Here is a 23,115-nt window from a genome sequence, read left to right as displayed (position 1 = left end):
GTTTCATAATTGTTTAAATGTTAAATGATTCAACTTTGCTAAATATCCAATATTTTGTCTGTTTAATGGTGGTTTCCATTGTGAGAATTAGGCCATGTCAACACTAATACGTTTTCGTTTAAAAAAACTTATATTTTTCTCTCCATTTTGGCCTTCCGTCCTCACTGAGAAGGCATTTTAAGTCAACGAAAACGTATCTTTTGGAAAACGTTCTCGAAAGCGGATAAATTTAAAAACACATTTTCGCGTTGTTGTGTGGACTGTGAAGCTGGAGGTATTTGAAAACGAAGACGTAAGTTTAGTCATGTGATCCATGTTGTACCAATAGATATTCATGTTTACCGGGATTGTGCCTGTTATGTGCTATTAACTTTTAGACTGTTACTAAAATAAGTTACTTTTGTGATGGAGACATTCAGATGGTAGAGTCAGACTTTGGCGTAAACAGATTGAGAACATGGATCTATCATGCCTTGTTACCACTGTGCAGGCTGGTGGTGGTGTAATGGTGTAATGGTGTGGGGAATGTTTTCTTGGCACACTTTAGTCCCCTAGTGCCAATTGGGCATCGTTTAAATGCCACGGTCTACCTGAGCATTGTTTCTGACCATGTCCATCCCTTTATGGCCACCATGTACCCATCCCCAATGGCTCCTTCCAGCAGGATAATGCACCATATCACAAAGCTCAAATAATTTCAAATTGGTTTACACTGTGCTAAAATGGCCCCCACAGTAAACAGATCTCAACCCAATAGAGCATGTTTGGGGTGTGGTGGAATGGGAGCTTTGTTCCCTGGATGTGCATCCCACAAATCTCCATCAACTGCAAGATGCTATCCTATCAATATGGGCCAACATTTCTAAAGAATGCTTTCAGCACCTTGTTGAATCAATGCCACGTAGAATTAAGGTGCTCTGAAGAAAGGGGGTCAAACTCAGTATTAGTATTGTGTTCCATAAAAAAACTTTTAGGTGAGTGGATACACACGACACGCACACACAAACACACACAGTCAGTCAGTCACATGATTCCCTGTTTGTCATGTGATCCTGCCATATGTCTTGATTTTTGTTAATTGTTTCCTCAGTGTCCACGGTGTTCCTAATAATCCTTTAGGAGAGTGTAACTTACAACATATACTTTGACAACATGTCCCACTGTTATCTTGTTTACTGGGCCATAACTGTTGAAATCAAATATATCTTTTTTTTGTTGTTGTTGTTTTTTCAAAAATCTATACAGAGTCATAAACACTCAAGGTTGTCGGCCTTACAAAGAGATGAATGCGCTCAGGTCCACTTCACTAATGAAAGAAGTCATGACTATTCTTGAATGAAATATATAAACACACACACAACAGCTGCACACATGTACACACCCAAACACAAAAACTCACATAAACACTAGAAGCTATCAAATTAATTTCTGAAGCAGTGCAGTTTAAATCTGAATCCCTTCTGCAGCCCTGACCTGGTGCCAATGTATATTTAATCAAGAAGAATGACCTTTTTTGCAGTCTTTGTGTTTTCTGCAGCCCGACCAATATACATGGCCTTCGCTTTAAGTGATTGCTTCTGGGAGGCAATGGAGCGGATTCATTCATTTCAGGACATTGAAATGTTTTCACAAACATGGATTCACTGTCGTGGTAAGAAGATTATCGCTGCAACCATTTGAACCAATAATGTAAAGAAGGTTGGAATATGTCTGAGGAATCGCATATTTCCGACTCCCCATTCTGCTTATAAGCTTTAAGGCATAAACATGAAACAGAAAAACATCCGAATATAGCCGGGTGTTAATGCATGCTATTACATGTTTGGATAAATGTAGCGTATTCCTCTGCTACCCTGTCAGGGTTTATTTAATGAAAATGAAAGGAAGACATTTTGTTATCCAGCTTATTACATGACTTCTTCTCAAAAAATAAATAAATACATGGACATGAAATACTGATTTGAGAGGAAATTATTTTATAGTCTGACCTGTACTGATTATTATACAGAGTCCTGAAAGTAGAGCCCGTTTCAGTTACCTGATTAACTGGTGGGTTAAAGATCGATTTACGAGTTGAAAACACAAAGTTGAAATACTGAGTGGGGCAATCTGAACTTTCTTTAAGGCCTATTTTCAGAGTTAGGGGTGTGTTAGTAAGAAAATATGGTGCACACATGCAGCATTTTTTTTTTTTTTTTTTGGTTAACAGTAAAACAGAACTGTACTATTACAATAGAATAACCTTTATAAATTGTACAAAAACATAAAAATGCAACAAAATAGGCATATTCATCATTATGTAGAAGTTAAAAAATGTTTTGCTGAAGGTACGTTGCCATCTTGCTCCATTCAAAGTGACTTGAACAGGCATGAAATCATAATTACGACTACCCAAATCATAAATATCAACTTTCCATTAGGAATTGAACGCACCATGATTCTTCCAAATTATTTTGCAACGGCGAAAGTAATCTATTTTTTGTACAGGCATGAGACTTCCAATTCATTACTAGCTAAATAAAGAAGAATAACAAAGTGCAGTAAATTGTAAAACTATTTACGCTACAAACCAGTGGGTTTCTAATTACAACAATACGTTAAAATAAGAAATACCAGTTTGAAATATCAAGCAGCATAACAAGCTGTAAACAGCTAAAAAGAACTGAAGGTGAATGGAAGCCAGACACATTCGATTTACCAAATGGCCACGTTCACACATTAAAAATGAGGTGGACGCAGTGTTGTCATGGGAGACAGTAAATATCTTACCTCTGAATACCACTGACCAATCAAGATCAAGTATTCCAGTGCTTAAATAATCCAGGAGGCAAATATCTTACCTCTTGCAATTCTCTATGCATTTAGTAATCCATTCTTAATTCCAGTCACATCCTATGCTATAGGGGAAACAAGAGATACATGACCAGATCTCTGAACCAACTCATAGGCTCTTGTGTGGACACCTATGCACTTCCTGTTATCTCTCAAGGCTCAATATAGTGCAATTTCACACCATGCCAGATAGATTACACATGCGCATATGATAAAAATATGGGAAGGTATTTCTATTAAAGTCCTTTTGCTATAATTGTCCACATTCAATTGAGCTCCACACAGTCAAAAAGGAGATAAGGGTCAGTCTTTCAAAGTATTCATGTAGGTGTACAGAAAGGTGATGACCCAAAGGGGAAAATGTGCCAAGAATTGTTTCTCTTTCACTTGTCTTCTGTTTTTATTCAGAGTCTTGTAACGAAATCTAAGCAGAGAATAATAATTATAAAAAAAGACAAATAGGCATAAGTGCGTAAGTATGATCACAGAAAAGATGTCAGGCTGACATTAAAACATTTATTTATATTTCAAGTAGAAACTGCTTCTCTCTCGCGCGCGCGCATAACCGCATTACTTGCAGGGTCAGGCAATAAATTGTTGACCAACTATAACGCATCAATGTCTGACTTGAAATGCTCAAAGAGATCAAGTCGATTCTCTCTGGAATAAAGAATAACCTGCTTTCTTCTGCAACCCTGTTGCCATTAACATTTGAAAAGGGCACGGAGAAAGAATGAAACACACACAAAAAAAGAGAGGTGAAGAACGAATGTAAGCGAGGTCACGGCAGTGATTTAAGAGCCATGTACACCTTCATGCTGCTAAAATTACTCGGCAGAGGCTTTTTATTTTTGCACCATGATGTCTAATAGATGGGACATAAACAGACGCCCCATTCAACCTCCTCACCAAGACATACTGAAGTTATAGTCATCTTACAACCAACAAATCTGAGGTTCAGTGTTGTCCTGGGAAATTACCACAAGTAAATAAACAGCAAAAATGTATGTATTTCACTGTTTAGGTAAGCCAAGTGCAAAAGGCATACTTCTAATGCTTTTTTCCCCCCAATACAATTTATTTCTGTTCTGCTGGTATTTATTTATTTTGCTCGAAATCCGTACTGATGTGAATATCAATTGATTTTATCTAATGTAATGGCATTTACACTTTTAGGTGTCCAGATATGTTGGAGTCACATTAAAAAAGTCATTTAGAACCTAAAATGTCTTTGAAAAAAATCCATTGCAATTATTCCTGATATCTGAAGTGTATTAATTTGGCCTTGTGTCACAGCACCTGTTCTCTAACTGTTGATAAAAGTCATTGTAAGTACTTCCCAACTCATCACTGTATAATTATGCCCCCCCTTTTGCTTATGCAACAAAAGTTTTTGTCCTCTTCCTTCAGATATTCCCAGCAGGATAACATTGTCTGAGCAATTAAATGAACCCCTGGTGTAATTAGGGAGCTTGACGCCAATCCTTGATCATAAAAATGAAGACACAGGTTGGAGGAAGCCCATGGCACTGTCTGTGTAATCTCAGTTACATTGCTTGTAATTGTAAATGGCCTACTAAAAAAGAAAAAAAAAAAAAAGAAAAAGAAAAAAAAAGAAAGAAAAGAAAAAAAAAAATCTAATGTGAGTAACTTCAAAATGAATTGTGAGTCACTTCTGCCCCCTTGTGGTTAGACCTTGCATTGGATTTATTAACTTGATAGATGATACATGCTTTAAGACTTCAACAGCAAAATCCAATTGATATTGTAATTTTGCTACCTAAAAAAGATAAAATGTATTTAAGAATAAATATACCAGCATAGATGGAGATCTAAGAGAAAAAAAAAGGCATTTTCACACAACTGAAGGCACCGTAAACAGTATTTCAATTTTGAACTATATAAATATATATAATCAACTAGGCCTACATGCTTTAAGACAACAACAACAAAATCCAATTGCTGTTGTCATTTTGCTACCTAAAAAAGATAAAATGGTTAATCTCAAGAAATTAAACTTGTGCAGCTATTTTTCCCTCCCTACATTTTTATCAGATAGAAGCTCATATTTCTAAGATATCAAACCATCAATCAATACACCAAAATGCTATCTCTGATGACCTTGCTATTCCTTCCTCCCCAGAGAAGACTGATAAATGAGGTACAGATTGTAGGAGTTTAAAAATCAAATATAAGTAATCAATGTATGCTTCCAATTGTATTATAAGCCTCCACAAGAGAATGCTGTAAATGAAGTAGTCTGTAAAGCTGACTTGGCAGCTCCACAAATCTGAGAAAATTCATACCATAGATGAGAAATCCTTTCGCATCTCTCTCGCAGTGAAAACGTAGAATGAAAAATGAAATGGTTTATGAAGGATGACATGTCCTGTTTGGATACTATGAAAGAAAAAAAACTGAATATTAAATTTAAACCATGCTCTTCTCTCCATTGAAATTGTTTCCAAAAAAAAAAACTGAGGTATGACCACATCACAAATAAGCTATCGCTCCATCACAATGCTAGAGATAATGATGCCTTTACCAATGGCTTACAATGATACAGGAAAAAAAATATTTATGCAGACACCATGTCACAAGGAAGTCCAAAGTTGAATCTTCAACCTGCGTGTAGCCTACAAATATTTTTCATCAAAATCGACCACAGTTTTGCAGAATTTCAATATTCAGTTAAGCCATCATCTGACATCAAGCATTATTGTATAGGCTACATTTTCTGTTACTCTGCTTTCATTTTCTGCTATCGACTTTGATGAAAAAAGTGTGAACCCAGGGCTAGGAAGCATTCACCATGAAACAGCATGACTTTACTGGCATCCTCATGTCTTTGTAACCACAAAGCAACAGACCCTCAAAATATTCAATCTTCCTCTTTTTACAGTGACAGAACAACTAATACCACAAAACATCACCCATGCATCGCTAATACTTAAAGTACAGATGCTGATTTTTTTCAATTTTTTTTATTGAATATAGTATCAAATAACAAGCAGGTACAGTATAAAGCACAGAACATAGCTTCTACATGAATCAAATTATATCAAGTATATATGAAGCTTCACATATATATATATAGAAAAAAAATAATTAACAAATTTTGTCCAGAAAACGGTTTTATGGTTAAAATGCAAAAGCGAAGAAACCTGGATTATATCCTAATAATTGACAGTTTGTCATCTTAAAAATTTGCAGACAACCAGGAAACATAACATCACAAACGTTTCTTCAAACAAAATCAGGCATATTTAAGATGAACCCAAATTAATTTGCACTAAAAGTTGCACTATTGAGTTCAAAAACTACAATCTTTTTTATCTAAAAAAATAATGAGTATTATATTGTTATCTAATATGCCTAACGTATGTATGATGGAGACATGAAAATGTACAAACAGCTGCAATTACTTATTTCTAAAAGCAGATCTAACAAATATTAAAATTTCCTTTTGTTTTCCCCGCGACAAGCGACGCCCTGTATATGACGCACAGCCACTGTGACCAATGATGCTTGAGAGGGGCGTGGTTATGGGCGTGGTTCGGCTCATCACAGCACCGCCTATCACGGAACATGCAAGTCAGCTGATTGATTATGTTGCAGGAACGCACGAGATAGAATGAACGTAGAGAAGAAGTTTTTGGTGTTTTGTAGTATTTTTCTCTGTATTAGTATTTGTTTAGGCGAGGACTACGATTTAGATGATAAAGCTGGGTTAGGACGATCGTTTGATGGCATTGGTGGTTTAAGCGGTGGTGGGGTGAGTGCTTTATTTACGTGCGCTTCCTTTCTCAGAGCTTAAAGTGCTTAACGTAGTTAGTGAACTCTAACGTCTGTGAAAACCGATGTGTTTAACTTACAGGCAACCTCTCGTTTACTTGTCAATTATGCTGAACCATATCGAAGTCAGATACTAGACTACCTATTCAAGGTGTGTTTGCTTAGAAATGAAGGAATCAAATCAGGCTACATTTGATGTAATGTGTCTATTTACGTTAAAGACATGTCAATGTGTATTTAACAGCCTAAATTTGGAGCCTCATTACAAATACTGAAGGTTGAAATTGGAGGCGATGCTCAGACTACAGGTGACGTTACATACAGAGTAGTTTCAGTTTTAAAACCTCTAATAGTGAAGGTGTGTTTGCAATATCCAGGTTACCTATTTAAAGTAATGATTTACAGATGGAACCGAGCCCTCACACATGCACTATGAAGACGATGAGAATTATTTTAGAGGATATGAATGGTGGCTTATGAGGGAAGCTAAGAAGAGGAATCCAAACATCACACTCATTGGTAAAAAACAAACAAACAAACAAACAAAAAACAATACTAAATGTAGTTCAACCAGGGAAACCATGCACAAATACTTTGAGTGATGCACATTCAATCCCAAATTGTATTTTGTTTTGTTTTTACAACAGGTCTGCCATGGGCCTTTCCAGGATGGGTTGGAAATGGTGAAAACTGGCCTTATGATTTCCCTGATATCACTGCCTGGTATGTGGTGTCATGGATTCGTGGGGCCAAGCAGTACCATGACTTGGATATTGATTATGTCGGGGTAAATGCATCTCATATATACCATTACATTTAATTTATTTTTATTTTTTTCTGTGCCCATGTTCCTAATCTGATTTTTTTTTTTTTTGTACAGATATGGAATGAAAGACATTTTAACAGTAAGTACATAAAGGTAAGTACTGTCAACAATTTCAGAGTCATAATAAACTATTTTCATTAAAAAGAAAGTTTATTTATTTATTTATTACATATTATTTTTAGGTGCCTGCATTGTGGCTTCCTAAGTTCCTATTCTGTTACTCACCTCAGAATGACATGGTTAAGCAATAGCTCATTTATGCTAATATAATATAATCATGTCTGCAGATTTGAACAAGGTTTGCTGTTCTTGTTCTGTGGGAACGTTTTATATGTAGTTCATCTGAATATAACGCTTGTAGACTCAAACCTACATTCCAATATTACAACAAATGTTATGTCCTATTCATCAAAGAATCATAGAATTATCTGAATTATATTAAGCACCACCACTGTTTTCAGCATTGATAATAATAAGAAATGTGTCTTAAGCCCCAAATCAGCATATTAAAATGATTTCTGAAGGATCATGTGACACTGAAGACTGGAATACTAACTGCTGAAAAATCAGTTTTAATAAATAAAAAATAAATAAACAAATTTTAAATAGTTGTAATAATATTTCACAATATTACTGTTTTGCTGCATTTTATTAAAAAAAAATGCAGCCTTGGTGAGCAGAAGAGACTCTGACAAACCCTAAACTTTTGAAAGGTGGAATCATGTCTGTTTTATTATTATCTGTTAACATTGGTATATTGCAAATGACATTTAAATGACATTTAAAAGTCAGAAATGTCTTTCTCTGTTTTGTTTACTAGCTTTTACGATATACACTGGATAAAAGTGGTTTGGAGAGAGTTAAAATCATTGCCAGTGATAACCTCTGGGAGCCGATCGCCTCTGTTATGATTGCTGACAGAGAACTACAAGATGCAGTTGAAGTCTTGGGGTATGATACATTTTTAAATGAATGATTACTTATTAAAATATACACAACACTTTTTTTTTAAAGATGAATGAATGGAAATAAAATACACTAGCATGACATGTCAATAAATGTGAAGAATGGTGATGTAAGATCTTGCTGTTGGAATTGTTTGACTGACAGGGTTCATTACCCTGGAACCAACACTGTGCCCAATGCCCTGAAGACTGGGAAAAAACTGTGGTCCTCGGAAGATTACAGTACCTTTAATGACAACGTTGGCGGAGGCTGCTGGGCCCGAATTCTCAACCAGAACTACGTCAATGGCAAAATGACAGCGTATGACAACTCTGATAAAGACATTTAGCATTTCCCTTTTTATCATACATTCATTTCACAGAGTACATTTGACAATTGGAAAAGAAATAGTTTGTGTTCTCTTGTAGGACCATATCTTGGAACCTCCTTGCTAGTTATTATGAGGACCTTCCCTTTGGAAGGGATGGACTAATGACTGCAACAGCGCCATGGAGTGGAAATTATGTTGTTGAGTCCCCTATTTGGATAACAGGTATTATCCAAACACCTGAGTATTTTTATGCACTCTATATATGCATTAATTTTATATGCATCATGTAAGATCTTATAGAACATGTGTGATGCAACTAACAAAGTATCATTCATAAAATCCTATAAGCCCACACTACCCAGTTTTCTGAGCCTGGCTGGACATACCTGCAGACGGTGGGACACTTCACACATGGTGGGAGTTATGTTGCACTGACTGATGAGAGAGGAAATCTAACAATAATCACTGAAACTATGGTGAGACTTTTAAAAATTTACCTTATAATAAATTAGCATAAAATGCACTATACTGTTCAAATGTCCGTTAAGAATTTTTTTAAAGAGTCTCTTTTGCTTTCCAGGGTTGCATCTGTTTGATTAGAAATACAGTAAAAAAAAATTTATTGTGATATATTATATGTTTAAGTTAAAGGGATAGTTCATCCAAAAAATAACCCTTTAACTATTTTAAATTTTAATATATTTTAAAATGTAATGTATTCCTGTGGTGGTGTTTTTTTCCAGTCATGATGTGTTAAAATAGAAATTATTTTAATATGTTGATTGGTCGCTCAAGAAACATTTCTTCTTATTATCAATATATATTCATATTTTTTGTATGAATAGAAAGGCTATAACAATATAAATGTTTTTGTCCCTTTTGAATAAAAAATAAATCCTTCTGACCCCAAACTTGTGAACAGTAGTGCACATTCTGTCTCTTTAATGGTCTTGTATGTAAACATATTACTCTTTTTCTGGCTTTTATTTTTTTTTAGACCCATGACCACTCTGTGTGTATAAGGCCTCCTCTTCTTCCCTATAATGTCACGGTCCAGAATGTAACATTCCATCTGAAAGGGACTTTTGTAAGTGCTGTTTGATATGGTTTAAATGAGTTTATAATGGACAAATTGAATTGATGGGAATATATGGAATAACAATTTTTTTTTTTTAACAGGCTTCGATCAGTGAGCTGCAAGTGTGGCATTCAAAGTTTGATTTCAAGACAAACAAGACAGTCCTCTTCCAAAATCTCAAGCCAATTAAAGTAAGTACATACACAATGTAAAGAAAATGATGGAATTGTCTCATGATATATCCTCTTTAAAAAATACAAGGTTCAGGTAGTTGTTTTTTCTAATAATTATTTACAGATGTGTGTTTCACAAAATGAAATCTACTGTGTGTATCATTCTGTGTGAATTGTGAATACTGTAGGTAATCGAGGGGACTTTCAGCATTGAGCTTGATGTTGACGAAGTATACACATTTACTACTGTCACAAACGGTCAGAGAGGGAGTTACCCAGATCCTCCACCCATCTCTCCATTTCCTAAAAAATACAAAGATGATTTTGATGTCCGTAAGTAGCTTTCTTGTAACCCCCACCCCCTTTTTAGTGTTTGCATACTTTTCAAACAACAGTCTGTGTAACTCTAACAACTCCAACTTTGGCTTCCTACCTCTCAGCTGGAAATCCATATTTCTCAGAGGCTCCAAACTTTGCAGATCAGACTGGGGTCTTCGAATACTTCACGAACCTGACGGATCCTGGACCTCATATTTTCACTCTGCGACAGGTGGTCACTCAGCGCCCGGTGACCTGGGTTGCAGATGCTGATCAGACAATAAGTGTTATTGGTGATTATAAATGGTGAGACCAGCAATGTAACATCAACAACATAATTGTCTCAGGCCTGGTCCTTTCTTGTCTTCCACTCTCGTCACTTCCTAATTTTAATTTATCCTTCCCGAGCTTCTCTGTGAGGATCATTAACACTTGCGCCACCGGCCTCACTTCTTTTCCATGGCTCTCTGCCTCTCCCTGCTTGCCACACACCGTAAAGCTTCTATGAAACTATTTACTGTATAAAGCTATATAAATTGAGGCGACTTGACTTATTAACTTCTCCATGTATTTTTTGATTATCACTAGGCATGACCTAATGGTCTCATGCGACGTGTACATGGAGGCTGTGCACACTGGTGGAGTCTACATTGCTGTCAGAGTGGACAAAGGTGGAGGAGTCACCCGAAGTACAAAGGGAATCTTTTTCTGGGTGTATGCAGATGGCACCTACAAAGTCACCAATGACCTCAGTAAGCATTTGAAAAATACACGTTTCTTTCTTCCTCCACTGCTGTAAGTTTGACTAGGCCAGGTCATGTATCCGAAACCTTTGTTTGACAGGTGGAATGACAGTTCTTGCTGAGGGACTGTCTGGAACTAGAGCGCGTGTATGGTATACACTGACCCTTACAGTCAAGGTTTGTTATATTATATAGAAATGTTCCTACACATATTGATATTATTGATTTCCTTTTATTTAAGTCTTACCTGTAGTGACTTGAATCTCATTTCACCGCACTGTCGGATTTGCACTTTTTCATAAATAAATGCAGCTGATTTACTATCTCTGTTTTTAGGGAAACTATGCATCAGCAGACCTCAATGGCTATGCGCTGTGGAAGAATGCAGTGCTATGGGAGCCACAGCATGGATGGGCGGCCATAGGCACTCATTCTTTTGAACTTGCACAGTTTGATAATTTTGCTATAGACGCTTTAGCCTGATCTTTTTTGTTTTGCCATTATTGTGACACTGTAAACAAGCAGACTGGAAACACACATGTTCTTGTATCTGACTGTGATAATGAAGAGATTTAATGAGTTTTTCATATTTTAAGGTTTCAGTTGTGCAGCCATACCCAATGTGTCTTAATAATAATAATAATAATTTATATTATATAATTTAAACCATTTGTGTGATTCAGAATTTCTGTGAATTTCCATCTGTGGATAAATCAGATGATTCATCATTTAGCTTGACCTGATAATGACCACAAATGACCAGCATGATCAATCATGCCCAATACCAGTGCTTCATTGTGAATAAACCAAAAAATTAAAAATAACTAGAGCATTTCAACATACCAACAATCTGTTTGTATTCTTCTGTGATCTGCTTAATGTTTTCAACCATGCCATATTCTGACACCCACTGGATGTTAAAATTCTTCAATATGATGGTTGACAAGCAAAGAATCAAGTTTGCTGAATAAAGGAAAATCATAGTCGATACAAAGCCACAAATATAAAATATTGATAATCTTCCCTGTAGAATATCAGAACAATTCACATTGATTCTACTGTCAGTACTGTCCCATATGAGATAAATCTCCTCTTCTGAAAGTTTTTCCTGGTCCAATAACAATGACTTGAGGAGATTTCCTTGCATGTTGCAGAACCATTCACTTTCAAAACAGAGAAACAAACAAAATAAATAATTATAATCTAATATGGACAGCAAATGACAATCAATGCAAGATCTTTTTTTACAGCTCAGACATATTTATATCAAAAATAAAGGGCATCGATTTTAAATACTTTTCAAACATATTTTATAAACATGTGTGTGTGTGTGTGTGATATTATATTTATAGAGGCTTTTAAGCGCCTACACAATGTGATAGTTTTATATTTTATGAACACAGTGCGAATGCATCCGTTTCTAAGCAACAGGCCAACAACACCACAATGGCGGACAAGACTGAGGAGAGACCGCAAAAATCCATACGGGTTTTTATCAACAATGTTGATAATTACACAACGAAACATATTGCAAAGGTAAGTTATTTCTATTGCATAACTTAATTGCACCGTAGTTGAAGCGGTACAAATGTATTCTTAAACCCCTAACAGTGGAATTAGAAAGATTGGTTTGATAGCTTCAGATTAACACTGTCACATTAAATCATGGCTATTATGTCCATACTATATAATCCTGTATTTAGTTTTTAGACTCGTGTGTAGTTGGTGCATCTCTTGTGGACTTTGAGGCTGATGTGGAGGAGGAAGAAGACAGGCTGCAGGATGACAAGCAAACAAAAATCAAAGATGCAACCTTCCAAATTGTGGGAACAGTTTCCAGCCAAACAGAGAAGTGCAGTTTTATCTCTGAAGAGTACAGCGTAAATAAATCAACTGTAACGTTACTACAGCATTATGCAGAATATGCTATGTCTTTCATGAGTTGTAACTTACTGACACTCTGCCAGCCACTTTACTTTTTTAATAACATCCCGTTTCATCTCTACCAGCACTTGAAGCACGAAGAGCTTCTCCGTCATCTGATGAAGTGTGATGTGATCATTTTTGATATCAATCAGCATGCTGATCAGATAGCTGAAGCACAGTGGGCTGTCTCAGGTATCAACTTTTTTATTGAATCAATGTGCTACTTTCTATGAAACTTTTTTCTTGAGCAGATGCTAGTTAAATTCTCATTCAATCACAGCTCTTCATAAAGAAATGGACACTTTTTCTGGGCACAAGATATTTATCCTGGTGTCAACCATCATGACGTGGGCTATGTCTAAACCAGCTAATAAAGTAGGAATGAGAACACTCAATTATCAAGTAGGCTGCTTTATTGAACAGCATGTTAACATGATTAAAAGGTTGTATTGATGAATATTTTAACTCCACAATAGGATGACCCAGAGATTCCTTTTACAGACGAGCACTACAGGAAAAGAAAAGCACACCCCAACTTCCGTGATCATATCGAATTGGAGAAACTTGTGGTGAAATTAGGCAAAACTGTAAGCAAGAAATATTGTGGGATAATAATTTTTCAACTTTAGTTGAAAATCCATGTAATATTAAACAATTGTAAACACTAGTTATGGAAAGATATTCAACAATTCACGTGAGCATGACTTTAAAATTGTGAAGTTCATATTTATTTATGAATGATTTTCAGAAAAGCTCCCTGTTCTCTACATATGTTGTTGCATCAGGGCTACAATATGGAATGGGAGAACACATGTTTCACTTGTTTTTTAAGGTAGTGGACAGACATTTAAAAAATATTACTTTTGTAAATACTTTTTACTAATCAAAATATTGAAGTTAAAAAGTTTGTTGTGTAGATGTCATGGCTGGGTGAAGTCTCTGAGGTGCCCATCTTTGGTGATGGCTCCAATATTATCCCCACTATTCACATCAATGATCTGGCAGGGTTAGTATAATTGTGGAGCTTTTTATGACATCAGCCATGCAAAAGCTAAAGTACCAGGCATTTATATCCGTTTGATTCATATTCATTAAGGATCATCCAAAATGTCATTGACCACAAGCCAAAGTCACAATATATTGTTGCTGTTGATGACTCCAAAAACACAATGGAGGATATCATAAAGGTGAGATTCTACACATTCAATGTATACAGTATATGTATATGTAATGTAAGTTAAGTTAATGGTTGTCATGCAAGGAAATCTTCTTCCTCAAGGCAATAACACTCGTGCTTGGACCAGGAAAAACTCGGAATGTTTCAAAAGAGGAGATTTATCTCATACGGGAGTTGACAGTAAGAATCAATGTCAATATTGCTCTGACATTCTACAGAGAAGATTATCAATATTGTACATTTTTTGGTTTTGTATCAACTATGAAATCTTTTTACTTTCTTCAGCAAACAGATATTGATTCTTTGTTTGTCAACCTTCGTATTGAAGCACTGTATCTGAAAGAGAATTTTAACATCCAGTGGGTGTCAGAATATGGCATGGTTGAAAACATTGAGCAGATCACTGAAGAATACAAGCAGACCAGGCGATTGTTGGTACGTTGAAATTCCCTAGTTGTATGTTTGTTTTTGGTACTTCTTTTATGTTGGGCTTTTTGGCTCAATCTAAAGTTTCACTGTACAAGCACCTGCGTTTGTGTGTCCCAGCCCCTTCGTATCTGCATCCTGGGACCACCTGCTGTAGGGAAGAGCACTATAGCAGAGAGGATATGCAAACATTACAAACTTCATCACGTTAAACTTAAGGAGACGATCACTGAAACATTAAACAACCTGGTGAGTGTTATACATCACCCAGAATGTATTCAGAACCAGCAAAGTATGTTCAAATAATTAAAAAAAAAAAGTCAATATAAACAGCTCCCTGCAGTAACATTTTCTGTTTTTCTACATTGAAAAATATACATTTTATACTGATGCTTAGTTGAATTAATCAGGAGTCATGTATTCAAACGGAGGACATGGAAAATGATGAGGGTGAAACTCAGGAGTTTCTGGACACTCTGAAGGAAAACATGAATGAGAATGGAGGTTGTATGTTTGTAATTTTTACTGGTGCTTTATATTGAAATGACATATATTAAGTTTCTGTTGTTGTTTTTTAGGACGACTGGATGACCAATATGTGATTCGTATAATGAGGGACAAACTCAGGACTAAACCCTGTTTGAACCAGGGCTTCGTTTTGGACGGTTTCCCTAAGACATATGAGCTGGCGAAGCAGTTATTTACTGGTGAGAAATATGCCTTTTTTAGATGATATATGAACAAATTAAATCATGATTCTGATTAATAATACATGAGTTTTGATTTGCTGCATGATTATTTAAATATTCAACAGGTGATGAAGAGCCTGAAGACTTGCAATCTAAACATGAGAAAAAGATCATCCCAGGTGTGTAATTTATTAATATAATGTATAATGCAGATTAGAAATGCCTTTTTCCCCCAGACTTCTCCATCATAATTATTAGCCTTAAGATTTTGAGTCTTGCATGACTGATTTGAACTCATTTACCTACAGTACTGTTCAAAAGTTTAATGTTTTTGAAATAAATCTCATGCTCGCAAATTAAGGCTGAATACAGTAAAACAGCAAAAATACAGTAAAATCAGTAAAATTGTGAAATATTATATAGTTTTAAATAACTATTTTTCTATTTTATTATATTTTCAAATGTAATTTATTCCTGAGGGCATGATTCTTAAGAAATTGTTCTAATAGTTATTTGAAACTTTTCTTATTATAAATGTTGAAAACGGTTTTGCTGCTTTTTTTGTGAAAACTGTGATACATATGTTTTCAGGGGTCTTTAGAAAGTTTAAAAGAATAGCATTTATTTGAAACAAAGTATTTTGTAACATGATAAATGTCTTTACTAACACATGAATTGAATGTATCTTTGCTTAAAACAAACCTTACTTTTTTCACATAGTGGTAACTTTTGTGAACACGTTCAATAGCAGAATACCCACTACTCATTTAAAAGAAATACTGTAACAAGTGACTTTGAAATTCACTAGAGAAACAATCATTTGTCTGTTCTCCAGAGTTTGTGTTCTCTGTTGACGCTACTGATGATTTCCTGAAAAACCGCGTTCTGAATCTACCCGAGACTGTTGTAGAGGGAACGTCCTACACCCCTGAACAGTTCCCACGCCACTTGGCCCGTTTCAGAGAGAGAAACGTAGAGGATCAGACAGTGCTGAACTTCTTTGAGGACCTAGAGATTGATCTTGAGCATTTAGGTAACATTGAAGGAGTGAACCAAATACTGTTTTAATGAAGTGCAGTAATACTGCATCTGTTGAGCTAGCTAATACACACCAAACATAAAGGTAAGGTCACATTTACAGCTGTTCTGTGAAAATCCAGTCCAATAAGAATCCACGTGAATTTAACTTGATTGCAAATGGTTTCCACACACAGATTTTGCAATGGGTTCAAGACAAAGCTGCTTGGTTTGGAAGTGACTTGTGTGTGAGACACACTCATAGGATGTGTTCACACTTTGGTTTGATTAGAATTAACTCTGGTGCAATTGCTCTGTAAGTGCGGTTCATTTGAATAGAATAAGTGTGAATGCTGCCATCCAATCCTTGGTGTGAACCAAAAAAGCAGGCCGAGATCTGAGACCAAAATTCCCACCATGTGTACACACAAACAACAAGCTCAATACACAGCATTGTTTAGGCAAAATAATACACAATCAAGATTTCTCTCTTCTGCTGAACACAAAGGAAAATATTTTGAAGAATGTCGTTAAACAGATGGACCCCATTGATTTCAATGGTAAGAAAAAAAAAGTCTATGGAAGTTAAAGGATTAGTTCACTTTAAAAAAAAAACAAAAAAAACTTTTGCTGATAATTTACTCACCCCCATATCATCCAAGATATCCATGTCTTTCTTCAGTCGAAAAGAAATGAAGGTTTTTAATGAAAACATTACATGATTTTTCTCCATATAATAGACTTCAATGGACCCACCCATTTCAAGGTCCAAATGACAGTTTCAGTGCAGCTTCAGAGGGCTTTAAACGTTACCAGACGATGAACAAGGGTCTTATCTAGCGAAACGATCGCTCATTTTAAAAATAAATTTAAATAGTTTAAGTTTTAGAAGCAAAAATGCTCGCCCTGCTCTGTTCTGTTCTGTGATGCGCGTTTGTGACTCTCCTGTTCGAACTCCTGTTCATTCAACGAACAAAATGAACGAAATGACTCGAAAAAAAGATTCATTCATTTTGATAAACGAGTTTGAACATGAGAGTCACGAACGTGCATCACAGAACAGAGCAAGGTGAGCATTTGTGCTTATAAAACTTAAACTTTTTTATTTATTTTTGAAATGACTGATCGTTTCATAAGACCCTAGATAAGACCCCTTTTCATCGTCTGGTGTCGTTTAAAGCCCTTTGAAGCTTTACTGAAACTGTCATTTCGATCTTGAAACTGTTGGAGTCAATTGAAGTCCATAATATGGAGAAAAAATCCTGTAATATTTTCATCAAAAACATGATTTTTTTTTCAACTGAAGTAAGAGAGACATGGACATCTTGGATGACAGAGGGTGAGTAAATTATCAGCATTTTTTTTTTTTTTTTTAAATGAACTATTCTTTTAATGGGGTCTATCAACTGTTTGGTTAACGATATTCTTCAAAATATATTCCTTTGTGTTCAGCAGACGAGAGAAATTCATACAAGTAACTTGAGGGCGAGTAAATAATGATAAAATTAAAAAAAATATATATGTGAACTATTCCTTTAACTATTCCTATTCCTTGAACTATTGTCACTTCTGTCAGCAAGGAACATCAAAATTGAGGTTACACTTTGCACAAGCTCACTAAAATTGGACAATAGAAGATTGGGAAAAAAACATTGCCTGGTACCTGACGAGTACTTCCAGCAGGATAACGTGCCATATCACAAAACTCAAATCATCTCAAACTGGTTTCGTGAACATGACAATGAGTTTACTTTACTCAAATGGCCTCCACACTGTGAATACTAAACAAACCAGGACTTGATGCATCATCTTCTTCCTTTGGTCCGAACCAAAAAATCCAAGACAACCGAACTACAAGTGTGAACACACCCGTACACCGCTACACTATTGACAATAAAAATTGACCTTTTTGCCAACAAAATTTCATTAATGTGACCTTATCTTTAAGAGTGGTATTGTGACGTTTCAACAGTTTGGACTGGCATATCACATCTATTAATTAATTAAAAGTGTATCCTAACAGTCTAAATTTATTTACTTTTATTGCAGAGATTACAAGCAATGATGACAATGAGTACTTGCTGGTCACTGAGAAGATTTGCAAAAAAGTGGGCAAACCGAAGAACTACAGGCCGATCTCAGAGGAGGTGGAGGAAGAAGAACGACGGCAAGCTGAACAGCAGCTAAAGAAACAGGCGACACAAAAGGCCGAGGCAGAGCGCCAGGAGGAAGAGGAAGCCCAACAGAGAGATCAGCGTTGGGGGGAGTGGGTAAGCACATGACATTATATTTTTACGTTTTTATTTTCAACGCCAGCGCAAACCCTGTTTTGGCATTAAAAACTACTCTCAGGATTTATTAAAGACACACAGTGAAAACAAATCCCTATAGGAATACGATGCCCATCATATAAGCTCCTTCAGTATCATCAGCAGCTATCGTGTTTCTCAGGATCTTATTACCCTCCTCCATCCCCAGCTTCTCTCTTCAGTCAGGATTTGGCATTCTGATTCCCCTTGAATCAGAATAAATTCTCAAATTATGTTGTATTTTAGAATCTTGAATAAATGATATCTGCAATACATTCATGTTGGTTCTGTTCTGTTTACCCTAAGGGGGTTAATGCTGCTCTCCATGCTCTTATCCATGCTAGACTGGATGGATATGCGCAGAGAGTTCTTGCCCAAAACGGAACCATACCACAAATCCAAACTGTATGCTAACTGTCAATAGTATTTGACGACAATGGTCCCAACAGAAGTTTTATGATGAACTTTTAGCAAGAAAACCAAAGTTTCAATTATTAAAAGTGTGTGCGGCGACATTTTGTGACAAAGGTCAGAACTCCTGTGTAACGATTCTAGCTCAAATAAAGGGAATATAATTTGAATAACTGATCATGAATATGATCAGGTATCACATACAAACATTAAAATTACCCGTAAAGGGGATACGTTGCCAATGTATCTGCATGGACAGCTAAATACAACGGATTATAATCAATTATCCATACAGGCGGCAAAAATGTATCAATTTTATAAATCAATAATCAATCACAACGAATTAGAATTAAATATCAATATGTCAATTGTCTGGAATAGATAGATTCCAAGGGTAACCCTTATGGGATTAATTTGTTAATCGAATAATCTGTTCACCCAGCAAACTGATCGTACAATCTTTCATCAACCCTCAAGAGAAACTACGTATACCGGTATGTATATGTACAACAAAATAAAGCAACAAACAATAAAAGAAAATGAGAATAAGAGAGTGATAGGAAAAGGGAGACAATGCTCAATCAGTTATGGCAAAATTACAGACAAAAGGAACATTGAGAGAGATACCAAGATATGAAATCACCCTAAATGGGGTAAACAAATCTTAAACGCACTGAAAGCTTGATAAACGAATACTTGCATGTATAGTTCTCGTGTTGCTGAGTAAAGAAGGTTCTCTCGATTCTTCCGGAGTGAGCGTAGTTACAGGAAGTTCAAATGTCCATTGAAAGTAAAGTTTGCCAGCTAATTTAGGCTGAGAAATGAGCAAAGAAGAATACGATAAGGGAAAACAAAAACTAAAGAAGACGAAGGATAATTGACAACACAAACAAAATAAAACTAAACTAAAACGAGGAAGACTGAAGAGAAGAGATCGAGGAAACCGCTGGTCCTGACTTTTTAAAGGGAGTCTGGGTTCACACCTTCCATTACCTTATTACTATTCCTACATAGTTTAAAGGAGCTGTATGCAAAAAAAAAAAAAAAAAAAAAAATTCAATTAATCATACATTTTCCCTGATATGTCATTAAGAAATCTATTGTTGTATCACTAACAACAATAGTCCCGCCAAGATATTGTCATTTAAAAAGTGAAGTTGCAGCCCTCAACTGGTGTTGATGTTGTCATGTTGTGTTTTGTTCTGATGCTCCACCCTCCACCGATCTACCAATCACGGAGTCCGTTGTGTTGCGGCATTCGGGTTGCCAGCTCTTCTCTAGTTACCACAGCTGCAGATACAAACGTGTTGGAATTGGATTTTAAAAAAAAGTCTAACGTTGCGAAACCAAAAAAAAAAAAAAAACCTTGATATGAATCCGAGATATTTGTGACAATATCCGAAATATATCAAGATACACTGCTCTACAGTAATTTGAAAGTGATTGCAGTACCAGTTTTGGCCACAATCTTCTTGCATATGGCTCCTTTAACGAACAGTGCTAAAATATAGTTTGTCATGATTAGATTAGGATTTAATTTTAATACAGTGAAGTAAATTTAGGTGTCCCACTAGCGGGATGGTGACATGCAACGTGATTTATTAAGGCAACTTAGTGGTATTTGTGCCATTATTTACCGCCCAAAAACGGCACGTCTTAACCGTTTTTGTGCCTGATATGACATTGAATCTGCACATTGTCAGTAAATCACACGCAGAACTTTAATCTCCCATCTGTCTTTTTATTAGATTTGCCCTCTTTAAAAGATCTGGTCTTTAATTTTTTAAATCTTTGACTTGCACTAATTTTTGCCTTTTAAAATTAGTTTGTTCGTTTTTTTTTCTTTGCCATTTAATGTTTTGCTATTGCAGAAAAATAAACTAGCAGCTCATCAATGAGATTTGGATGTGTGTTTTAAGAATCAGAGTCTTCAGGAGGTGAGGAGAGAAGAACATGACTTGTTGGAATCTCAGTCAGTGCCTTTAAGGAACTACCTGATGAGGGATGTGATGCCCACTCTCACCCAAGGCCTCATCCAATGCTGTACAATACGTCCTGATGACCCCATAGATTTCCTGGTAGGTTGGTCCTCCTAATAACAGCTGCACCTTATTAGCTTAATTGAAGGTATTTTCTTCAACAAAAAAAATTGTTGTAAATTTCCCTCCGTTTGTCATTGTATATTTCAGGCTGAGTACCTTCTCAAAAATAATCCTGAAGCGTAATAAACGTGGACATTTGTGTGCCCTGGGTTTCATCAGCAAGTATAACTTCTGTTGGTTTGTTTTGTTCTAGAGAGTTTTATTTCAGTCTTAATGTTAATTTAAAATCTGAATCTTTAATATACAGTCCATGATTATGCATAATAAATATGCAGTAATGCTACACTTAATAAAGTCAATGCAAATCAAATGGAAAAACTAATTTCTTCCACCGTTTATCTAGTTGTGCATTTAACATGCGAAAAACATCATAATAAAATAAAAGCTTGGTAGAATGAAGCTGTTAATTGGAAGTTCATTTGTGCAAAGTATGTCCATCATGTCATGATTGCTCTGATTGGTCCTCTGCTTTCAAAGAGTAATGTTACAAATGGTAGATGATTAACAGACCCTTTTACATAGCACATAATTCATTTCATAAGTAAAATAAACAAAATACTGCACTTTAGTTGCTTTAATATGCTAATAAATTAACAGACTCCTTAGCTCTAGTTTCTACTTTCTCGATCAGAATAATATAATTCTAAATAATATAATGATGAAAATCAGAAGTTCCACAAAAGAGTCCAGTTTACAATAGGCCATTTTCTTTTTTCAATTAAATAATAATATGATAATCGGCATAATCTCCGATGATAATCGGAATAATATGAAAATTGAACATAACCTTCTCTGACCTTAAATGTAAATATTGCATTACAAAAAAATAATCATATGTAATATGCAGTAGATTAAAATTGAACATAACATTCTCTGACCTTAAATGTAAATATTGCATTACAAAAAAATAAATAAATAAATAATAATAATAATAATCTTATATAATATGCAGTATAGATTACATTGTTCATGGCATGTTTCAAGGCCAAAGTGAATTGTACATTATATTTATGACAACATTTTATTGTATATTGGCTTAGTTTACCTAAAATGGTTACTTTAATATACACTATATTTAAAAAAAAGTTTAGTGTCTGTATTTTTTTATGTGAAATGTTTTTGAAATAAGTCACCAAAGCAGCATTTATTTTATTTAAAAAAAATACAATAAAAACAACAGTATTGTGAAATTATTGCAATTTAAAGTAACTGTTTTGTATTTTAATATATTTTATAATAATATTTATTCCTGTAATGGGAAAGCAGTCTTCAGTGTCACGTGATCCTTCATAAAAAATACTAATATGTTAATTTCTAACAATTGTCAACATTTAAATCTGTTGTGGTTTTATTTTTGTGAAAACCATGATACTTTTTGACCATGAAATTTCCAAATAATTATTATTTTGTAGTAATGTGATTCTTTACTGATCCTTTTGATTAATTTAATGCATCCTTGCTGAATAAATGTACATTTCTAAGAATTTTTTTTTTATATATATATATATAAAATCTTACTGACCCCAAATTTTTGACCAGTAGTGTATACTTTTTAAAGCCACAATGTGTTCAATACTGGCAGCAGGTTACTGAATGCATCACTAGATGGCACTCCTACCCAAGCAATATAAGACATTTACAGTCTTTTCCTTCAAGAACCACTCCACAACCACTGAAATTGAGACAACTGAATTGACCACATTCTGTACAGAGATTTATGTACAGTATGTTGAACAGTTAGACCTAAATAATATACTATATATATATATAAATATCAACATGCATTTTAAATCCAATTTTTTTTTTATTATTATTATTTTTTGTGCAGTGTTTAATTATATTTGCACCTTTGGATCAATAAAGCATGCCTATTAATAATATAATTAAATAATAAATTCAACAGCATGTATGAATTGCTCTGTTTTCTGGACATGTTTATTTCAGTCTTAAAATATAATTAAAATATAAACCTCTGTCTAGGATTAGGATTATACAGCAATGCCACAATGAATAAAAC

The 23,115-nt window shown here is 35.1% G+C and overlaps 2 protein-coding genes across 4 annotated transcripts; both read left to right on the top strand.

Annotated features, from left to right (window-relative positions):
- The first annotated feature begins 6,401 nt into the window (after window positions 1–6,401).
- On the top strand, window positions 6,402–11,883 carry galcb (galactosylceramidase b). The gene is made up of 17 exons (XM_039670984.2): window positions 6,402–6,607; window positions 6,710–6,778; window positions 6,872–6,935; window positions 7,033–7,146; window positions 7,275–7,414; window positions 7,508–7,546; window positions 8,274–8,404; window positions 8,564–8,719; window positions 8,827–8,951; window positions 9,078–9,205; window positions 9,727–9,816; window positions 9,909–9,998; window positions 10,169–10,313; window positions 10,421–10,604; window positions 10,887–11,050; window positions 11,142–11,218; window positions 11,378–11,883. The coding sequence occupies exons 1-17, from the start codon at window positions 6,467–6,469 to the stop codon at window positions 11,522–11,524; spliced, it is 2,004 nt and encodes a 667-aa protein (XP_039526918.2). The 5' UTR covers window positions 6,402–6,466; the 3' UTR covers window positions 11,525–11,883.
- A 551-nt stretch (window positions 11,884–12,434) lies between these two features.
- ak7b (adenylate kinase 7b) lies at window positions 12,435–22,226 on the top strand. Of its 3 annotated transcripts, none has more exons than XM_039670963.2 (18): window positions 12,445–12,577; window positions 12,745–12,936; window positions 13,051–13,159; window positions 13,248–13,342; window positions 13,444–13,554; window positions 13,716–13,799; window positions 13,885–13,973; window positions 14,064–14,154; window positions 14,247–14,324; window positions 14,430–14,579; window positions 14,691–14,819; window positions 14,981–15,074; window positions 15,149–15,277; window positions 15,385–15,438; window positions 16,095–16,292; window positions 18,326–18,546; window positions 20,916–21,074; window positions 21,186–22,224. In XM_039670963.2, the coding sequence occupies exons 1-18, from the start codon at window positions 12,488–12,490 to the stop codon at window positions 21,219–21,221; spliced, it is 2,109 nt and encodes a 702-aa protein (XP_039526897.2). In that variant the 5' UTR covers window positions 12,445–12,487; the 3' UTR covers window positions 21,222–22,224. The 3 variants fall into 3 exon arrangements, with proteins under 3 accessions (XP_039526888.2, XP_039526897.2, XP_039526905.2); XM_039670971.2 differs by having other exon boundaries at window positions 12,446–12,577; window positions 12,745–12,921; window positions 21,186–22,223; XM_039670954.2 differs by having other exon boundaries at window positions 12,435–12,577; window positions 12,745–13,159; window positions 21,186–22,226.
- The last annotated feature ends 889 nt before the right edge of the window (window positions 22,227–23,115 follow it).

The sequence above is a fragment of the Pimephales promelas genome, chromosome 15, assembly GCF_988280905.1.
Source record: "Pimephales promelas chromosome 15, fPimPro1.hap1.1, whole genome shotgun sequence".
Taxonomy (NCBI): domain Eukaryota; kingdom Metazoa; phylum Chordata; class Actinopteri; order Cypriniformes; family Leuciscidae; genus Pimephales; species Pimephales promelas.
The sequence above is the reverse complement of the archived record's forward strand: the minus strand, read 5'-3'. Positions and strand labels throughout refer to the sequence as shown.